Below are 8733 nucleotides of genomic sequence, written 5' to 3'. Positions count from 1 at the left end.
AGGCTAAGCCGCTCCTGGAACGATTTGAGCCTCGTAATTTGCCAAGAATACCGTATTACACCCGCCCAGAGTGCCGAGTCACTCGAGTACCGAAAAGACCGATTTTCTGACCAAGTTCAGCTAGCTGTTGCCAAATCTGGACTCAGCGCGCCAGGCTATGAATTTGACAGTCTCAGATATCTCAAAGGGATAAGTTAGTCTAGTCCAAATCAACCCGCGCGTGTTCCGCAAACTACCGGTAGGCCACTACACATCCTCAACCGCACGCTCCAAGAATCCGCCGGAATCAGCACCCGCAGTACTCGTTGGGCCTAACAGGCGCTGCAGTGGAAGGGTCGGGCCATGGCGAATTCGGGAAATGACGCGGTGATTGCACCGTGGGGTCTACTTGCCCGGCCCCGCACAGCAGGAATATTCCCACAAGAACTACCGGTATCTCCTCCTCGGCTGGGGAAATGGCAATGAGATCCCGATCCGGTATCAGATAGAGGGGCATTCTGAGAAGAGCAGGATAAAGTAGGGGATCTGTCCCTTCGCCTATAATATTATTAGCATAATTAACCGAACATTTGGCTCCGCAAACCACAACAAATGACCCCCGGCATACAAGACGTTAATTAGGATGATGTGTTCGATTCAATTTTTGAGTATTTTTTAGTTGTGGTCCCGGTAGCCAAGTATCGCGAAAGAAGTACGCCCCATTTCATCGCGATGCTCTGTTAATTACGCCAACGTACGTGTACAATAGGAAAGCTACAATCGTGGCCCCAAATTATGATGCGCGACTATGCTCCTCCTTCTATGCTCACTTATTCTATTGCTTCCGTAGTAGGGCCTCCCGTAACTCCGCCACCACCGCTGAAGTCAATGGGGTTTAACTACTTACACGTCCTGAATGCAACCATGTGTGAACCTGCTGAGCAGGCTGCAACGAATCCGTGAGGGAAGATTGCGGAAGGTTACGAGGAAGTAGTCGGAGACTGGGAAAAAGTAGCTGGAAAGACCGAGTGGAAGAAACGGGAGAAGGCGGAGGAGGAAGAAAAGAAATGGGTTATTCAACACGATGGCGAGGTGGAGAGACTAAGGCTAGAGAAGGAAAGGGTGGCGCGGGAAGAGCAGCGATTACCAACTACTTGTTCACAAGCACTACCTCCCTGAAAGGTCCTGCACCGCCCCTTTCCCCCCTCCGCCGCCGACACCCTGGCCCACCCGCCCCTCCAACACCAATGCCCAAGAACCCGAAGAGTGAGAAGTACGAGAGGAAGTTCGGCCTGACCCGAGCACGTTGATTAGCTTTCGTGCCGACTGCTAGTATTTTCGATATCTTTGCGAAAACTTCTACAATAAGAGTGAAGTCTTGAATAAACGCGAGACCACTTTTTCACCACTAGCAATCATTAATTCCCACACCTGACCTAAAGTGTGAATAAATCCCATATCATTATCTCCCTGCTCAAAGACCTCCGTAACGCCGTTCAGCTAGCGCCATTACAATCCAAGGCTTGAGTGATTCGCGGGTATCGTGCGTGATAGGTGCTCCAGGAAGCGTGAAACTAAACGAAGCACTTTTGGAGGTATACTTCCCTCTTGATCTCACTTTGACCATTCACGGGATGATATTAAAATACGGTAAAGGTCTCATATGCCACTAATGTTTTCAAAAATACCCTCAGATGCCACTGAATTTAATTATATAAGTATTTTTCCATAATTAATTTTAAAATTTGAATTACCATAAAAAGAAAATTTTTACATAGTATAAAATTCTGAGAAAGAAAAATGTAAGTACATACATAATTGTAAATTAAACCATGAATACCGCATTTGCTAGCTTATATGAGTAGCAACAAGTAGCCAAATTGTATACAATTCCCCACACGTTGAGCATTTTTGCCCTGGACATGCTGGCTCATCAGGTAGGATACCCAATTAATTGGCAATTAGCTGCCTGCTAGTGTGCTGAACTACACAACTCATGTACACTCTTTCCTGGGTCTTCCATGGGGCTTGTATGTAATAGAAGGCTCTAACTGTAGAGCAATAGGAGTAATTTCATACCTTTATTCAGCTAATACTCCATTTCCTTAAATATTTGTATTATCTGTGAGAAGGAAGTTGCCTTTGTAAATTGATTTCCAGGTAGCAACAGAAAAGGTATTAAGTGGGAGAGAAAAAAGAATAGTGAAGTAAAAAATACCTGTTCCTGTGTACTGGGAATTCTCCATTACCAGTACCAAGACTAAGTAAATAATTTATATCGCGAAACCTAATTTGTATTAAATTTTAAACTAAATAGAAGCACAACTTACATAACATATTCCTGTGGCATCTGAGGGTACTGTGGCATTTGAGGGGATTTTTGAAAACATTAGTGGCATATGATACCTTTACCGATTAAAATATCATAATAATTATTATCATCATACCTCATATTATGCGGTCAATTAGGGTTAGGGTTTCAATTTGTGCTCCGGCTGATGGGATGTAGTGGAACTATTGGTAGCATGGAGATTATTTACCAGTAAGAGTCGTGGCGTCCTCAAAACACAAGATAGATAGATGTTAACTTAACGAATATGATATGATAGCTGGAGCGGAAGACTAGAAACACGATGATATGGACGAGCCCCTAAGCGCAACACCAAGGAATGGAAAGGGGAAGAAAGAAATCAAAAGGGGCGTGTCATATATAAATCGCCAATCGCCAGCCGAAACTAGTATAAAACAAATCAACAAAAATGCCGTTATCAGAAAAGTCCATTAAAATTTTACAATACATTTAAGCGAAAGAGTTTTTGCCCATACCAAAGACTTGCTCGGAAATTATTTATTGGATGAGAATAAGTCTAGTGAAGAAGGAAGGATATAAACGAGAATGGCTAAAAGGCAAACGAAAGAGGCTATGATAATATAGTGGTCGGCGGAAAAGTAGAGGGTTGTTCGGGTGAAGGGGTGGGTGTCGGGTTTGCGTGGAGGGTGCGGGGGCTTCGGGGGCTTCGGGGGGCATATGGGAGGGGGCTGAGTCACAGTGGACGGTTCGGTAGGAAGGTTATTATCTACGGACTTAGAAACAGGGTCGTTGACGTTCGGTGTCCCAGCCTTCTCACCAGGGTCTGGAGATGTGGTTGCATGTTGGGTATTAGGGTTGGCGATGTTAGTGTTAGGATCGCCAACTTGGAATTGGATTTCCGGCACGGGCTCATCCTCATACCCAGCGCAGGGCGGGAGTGATGATGCCCAGCCACCAGGATCAGTCGAATCTGGGTTGCCCTTCCCCGGTCCCTGTAGGATCCTCGCAGCTTCTTCGTGGCCCTCGGAGAGAGCCCACCATAGTGGTGTGTGGTTCTTGTTGTCTGGTGTGGCGGTGTGAATATCTTTCCTAGTGATTCTGCCGCCTCGGCGACCAAGCTAACCTTCTCTTATAATCGACCGAGAATTCCTGCCCTTACACGCTCTCGCAAGGGGAATATAATCCGGCAGGGCAGGCCTCTGGGACACTCAAACCACTTCTAAACTCTGTCTCTCTGGGAAGCGGGGGCTTCTTTCAGCCTACATCTACTCCCTCACGGGTAACGAATCGAGCTTCCAGAGCTTTCCCACCCCACTTGAAAAACTTGCTATCCGTCACTTTGAAAGACTTGGGTTCGGTAGTTCACACACGGGTTATCATATATCTAAAGTTCGAGACCGGGCCCGACATCTCTACCGCTGCGAACGTTTTCAAAAGGACTCGCGCAACTCGAGAACCCGGGCACGGACGTATATTACTTGGGTGCTCTGAAGGGGAGATCTTTTCTGACGGAGGTGGCGCTGCTAAGGGGTGAACCGGAGGGTCTTGGACATAACATAGGATTTTGAGGGTCGTGACGATATCTGAGTATTCCAGATTATGTGTAAGAGGGAGCGGTGTAAATCACTGGGTAGTGTTGAGCGGATTATCATACTTGGAGGAGGTGAACTGGCTACTTGTGGGTTTGAATGAAATTCTGGAGGTTTGGGGTCAACCAGTGATGCTAATTGACGGTTGAGGGTCGTGGTGTCCTCAAAACACAAGATATGATAGATGTTAAAATAACGATGAAGGAAGAGAAACACGAGGATATGGATAAATTCTGGGTAGAACACTTAGGAAAAAAAGGCGAAGAATAAAAAATGAAAAAAAATATGTTTATAAGTGGCAAACCGTCACCTGGAACAGGTGAAGAAGAAAAAAACGCCGATACTAGAAAGGTCTATTTACGATACATTTAATCAGTAGATGTGTTGCCCTCACCAAAGAATTACGTAGAGACTATTTGTAGAATGAGAATAGGTCTGGCGAAGAAGAAAGGATGTAAACGAGGACAGCTAAAAGACAAACGAAAGAGGCGATCATGATATAGCGGTCGACAGCAATTGAGAGGGTTGGTCTGATGTTGGGATGGGTGTCGATTTTGTTTGGTGAGTGTGAGGATCCGAGAGGGTAGATGGAAGGGGGTTGGGGTGGGGTGGGTGGTTCGGCTGGGAGGTCATTATCTGCGGACGTAGGAACAGAACCATTGATATCTGGCATCCCATCCTGGTCACCGAGAACTACCGACAAGGGGTTTGTGATGTCGGTGTTAGGATCATGTGCTTGGAATTGGATCTCCGCGACGGACTTGTCCTCACGCCCTGCAGGGGGCGGGAATAAGGCGTTACCGCCGGGACCAGTTCCACCGGAACCGCTATTTTCTGATTCCTGTAGGATCCTCGCAACTTCGTGATGGCCTTCGGAGAGAGCCCACCATAGTGGCGTTTGGTTCTTGTTGTCTGGTGTGGTGGTGTGGACATCTTTCCTTTCCAAAAGTAGTTTTGCTATCCGCACATTCCCCCACCCAGCCGCCCACGAAAGTGGTGTGCGGCCATATTTAGTGTCCGTCGTGTTGGGATTGACATGATCTCGTTGCAAAAGCACCTTTACTACCCCTCATACTCATACCTGGCAGCCCACCAGAGTGGTGTACGGCCATATTTGGTGTCTGCCGTATTAGGATTCACATCCTCTCGTTCCAAAACCATCTTTATTACCCCCTCACGCCCGAACTTAGCGGCCAGCGAGAGTGGCGTCCGACCAGTGGTGTCTACCTGGTCGGGATTGACATCCGGTCGCTCCAATAGAATCTGTACTACGCCCTCTTGCCCGTTCCCAGCAGCCCACGAGAGCGGTGTGCGACCGTTGGTGTCTGGCTGGTCGGGATTGACATCCGCTCGCTCCAATAGCATCTTTACTACCTCCTCATGCCCGCGCATTGCGGCCCGCGAGAGTGGCCCCAGGCCGTATTGGGTGTCTGCAAGGCCGGGGTTGACATCCGGTCGTTCCATAAGCATCTTCACTACCCCCCCATGCCCGTTCCCAGCGGCCCACGAAAGTGATGTCCGACCATATTGGTTCTCCGCGTGGTTAGGATTGACATCTGTTCGTTCCAATAGCATCTTCACTACCCCCTCATGCCCGAACTCAGCAGCCCACGAGATTGGTGTTCGGCCATACTTGGTGTCTGCACGGTCGGGATCAACATCCGCTCGTTCCAATAGCACCTTTACCACCCCCTCATCGTCATACCTAGCAGCCCGCCAGAGTGGGGTACGGCAATATTTGGTGTCTGCCGTATTAGGATTCACATCCCCTCGCATTAAAAGTATCTTTATCAAGCCCTCGCGCCCGAACTTAGCGGCTCACCAGAGTGGTGTCAGGCCGTTGGTGTCTGCGTCGCCGGGATTGACATCCGCTCGTTCCAATAGCATCTGTACCACCCCCTCTTGCCCGCTAGCAACAGCCCACGAGAGTGGTGTGCGGCCGTTGGTGTCTGCCTGGTCGGGATTGACACCTTCTCGTTTCAATAACATCTTTACTACCCCCTCCTGCCCGTACACAGCGGCCCACGAGAGTGGTGTCCGGCCATACTTGGTGTCTGCCGTATTGGGATTGACTTCCTCTCGCTCTAAAAGCACCTTTACTACCCCCTCATGCTTCCACCTAGTGGCCCACCAGAGCGGTGTACGACCATATTTGGCATCTGGTGTATTGGGATTGATATCCCCTCGCACCAAAAGCGCCTTTACTACCCCCTCGTGCCCGAACCTGGCTGCAAATGAGAGCGGTGTCCGGGCAGATCTAGTATCAACCCGATCGGGATTGACACCCGTTCGTTCCGATAGTATCTTCACTACCCCCTCCTGTCCATTTCCAGCGGCCCACGAGAGTGGTGTCCGGCCATATTGGATATCCGGCTTGTCAGAATTGACATCTTCTCTTTCCAAAAGCATCTTCACCACCCCCCCATGCCCGAACCGAGCGGCCCGCGAGAGCGGTGTCTGGCCATATTGGGTGTCCGCTTGGCTAGGATTGACATCCGCCCGTTCCAAAAGCACCTTTACGACCCCCTCTTGCCCGTTCCCAGCAGCCCACGACAGTGGTGTCCGGCCATATTTGGCGTCTTGTGTATTGGGATTGACATCCAGTCGTTCCAAAAGCCTCTTCACTGCATCCTCTTGCCCTCTGAAGGCTGCCCATGTGAGAGCGGTACTCTCGTTGCTATCAGTTGCATTAACATCCCACTCTTTCATCTGCACTATAGCGCCAACTATCTCCACAATCCCAAGAAATGCCGCCCCGTGTAGTCCTGTAAATCCCGAAGGTCCTCCTTCCCCGTTAAAATAAGGGCCCCAGGGTTTCCTGTGGCTATCGCGCAATAACAACAGTTGAGCAGATATATGCTGATCAAGTCTATCGAGAAGCCGGAGCGCAAGTGTTTTCACATCCCCCGTCGTTGCCCTTCTTGTATGGTCCCCCCAGTAATAAGAAGAATACTCCAAAAAGGGCGTTGTTGAGGGGGCTGAACGGCGGGTTGGCGAGATATCCTTGACGCTTCCAAAATTAAGATATGTCAGGCAAACCTCCGCGATCGCTGAGTGGGGACTATCGAATAGGGCCGGATCACCAGAGAGGTGCTCCTGTAGAGTAAAGTGCACCAGTCGAACCGTGGATGAAGAGACCTCGACCGTGACGAGGCCCAGTGAAGATGATAGGAGTGTCCGTAGCGTCGGAACGTTTTCAAAATCAAGATCTGCAGATCCCACCTTAACTCCCAAGGCATGGCAGAGCTCCTCAGCCCGTAATGGCCGTTCCGAATACACCACCCACATTAGAACCTTCATTCCGAGTATTGATTTATTTCCCTTCTGCGCCTTTAGTCGCCCTAGAGTTGCCTTGTAGGCATCGCTCAGTCCGGTACCTTTTGTCATCTCTTCTAACTTCTTTCTCCTCTGGCGAATTGTCACCTCTCCCAGGATGGCGTCAATGTTTAGCGCAACAAGGAGGAATCTATAGGTAACCTTTGTCAGAATACATCATTGATAGAGTGGAAATGGCAAATTCTCCTACGCACATATCGGATATCTTCTCCAAGATAATTCTCACAATATCCTCCCGCAAATTGTCATTCATCGCATCCGGCTCGGGATCCTTTGATAGCCTCATCTCTAGATAATTCCTAACATCACCGGTGTTGGGACTGATAGGCATAACAATTGCCTTGACCAAATATCTTTGAACATCCCCCCCAACTTGGGGCCTGCCGGTGAGCAATATTCGCATGTTAGGAGACTCCCGAACGATGTCACCTAACGACTCGAGAAGCTCTAGTAGATGCTTCGGTAGACACTCGTCTAGAGCGTCGATACAGATGAAAACTTGTGGAAGTGAAGCAATAGTGGACCTCAATATTCTCATCAGACCCGGAAGTCGCAACCCTCTGCCACCAACCTCTCTCTTGCCTTCTTGAAATGCCTCACGTATATATTTCGGGATCCCCCCTCTTCCAAACAGTTGCTTTAGAATAGCCCCCATGATGTTGACGATTGTCTGATCTTGCTGGGAAAGGTAGTCGCAGTAGAAGCATGCAACGGCGATACCTTCTTCCCTTGCCTGATCTCACAAGGTGTCGATCACCAGCGAGCTGATTTTTTCTCGCGGTCAGCGATATTCACTTCGTTCAGTGAATTCCACCATTTACCTCAGATAGGTCTTGCCCACCCCCGGACTCCCTGAGCAAAACAGGACCGCCTTGTCACCCTCACCCTTTCTCCACTCCCGAAATTCGCGGGTTTCCAAAAGCCAATCCCCAACACCGTCGAATCGGTCATTTCGCACGCTTTGATGTCGGTTATTTGGCTCCAGTGGAGAGAGCCAACGCATTATCTCCGCATCCTCGTCAGACTTGTAGATGTTGGTGTTGAAACTGCCGATTATGTTTCCGCTGTTCGTATTGCCGTCGCCGATGTTGACGGACACCCTATATATAGACTGGGCCATGATAACCTGTCTGGAATGTTGTTTGAGTGTAGAAATAGTAAATCAATTTGCAAGGGTAGCGGTATCAGGGGAGTTGGGGCGCTTTCTTTAAGCTGAGCTGAAGCTGGGTGATCTGTCTTGTGTGACAATTGCTACCCAATCAAGTGGGGAGGATCTGCTGAAGGTGACTAATGCGAGCCAAGTCACAGGAACACTTTGCTTGAATTCCTACCTGCGCGAAATGTGTTTATAGGGAACCCCCTAGGTTTTCAATTATTATTCTTGTATGGAACGGGCCGGACGGTGATTTATTGGCACTCTGCGGTAGCCCGGGGACTTTATGGTTCGCGATTGCGCTGCATTTTGAGCGATCGCTCCCTAGCTTTTCACCACTTTCTGACTTACGCTAGCTTACTGTT

General features: G+C 49.0%; 1 protein-coding gene; it reads right to left on the bottom strand.

Annotated features, from left to right (window-relative positions):
* Positions 1-3976: 3976 nt before the first annotated feature.
* On the bottom strand, positions 3977-4846 carry GSTUM_00012144001 (uncharacterized protein). XM_052355850.1 has 1 exon: positions 3977-4846. The coding sequence occupies exon 1, from the start codon at positions 4550-4552 to the stop codon at positions 4292-4294; it is 261 nt and encodes an 86-aa protein (XP_052211815.1). The 5' UTR covers positions 4553-4846; the 3' UTR covers positions 3977-4291.
* Between the last annotated feature and the right edge of the window lie 3887 nt (positions 4847-8733).

Source organism: Tuber melanosporum, assembly GCF_000151645.1.
Source record: "Tuber melanosporum whole genome shotgun sequence assembly, scaffold_97, strain Mel28".
In the NCBI taxonomy this organism is placed as follows: Eukaryota; Fungi; Ascomycota; class Pezizomycetes; order Pezizales; family Tuberaceae; genus Tuber; species Tuber melanosporum.
Note: the sequence above shows the minus strand (reverse complement) of the source record. Positions and strands in the feature narration are given on the sequence as shown.

Bases quoted from the DNA above. Each gene is read 5' to 3' on its own strand.
- GSTUM_00012144001 (XM_052355850.1), bottom strand. From the start codon at position 4,552: ATGCCAGATATCAATGGTTCTGTTCCTACGTCCGCAGATAATGACCTC.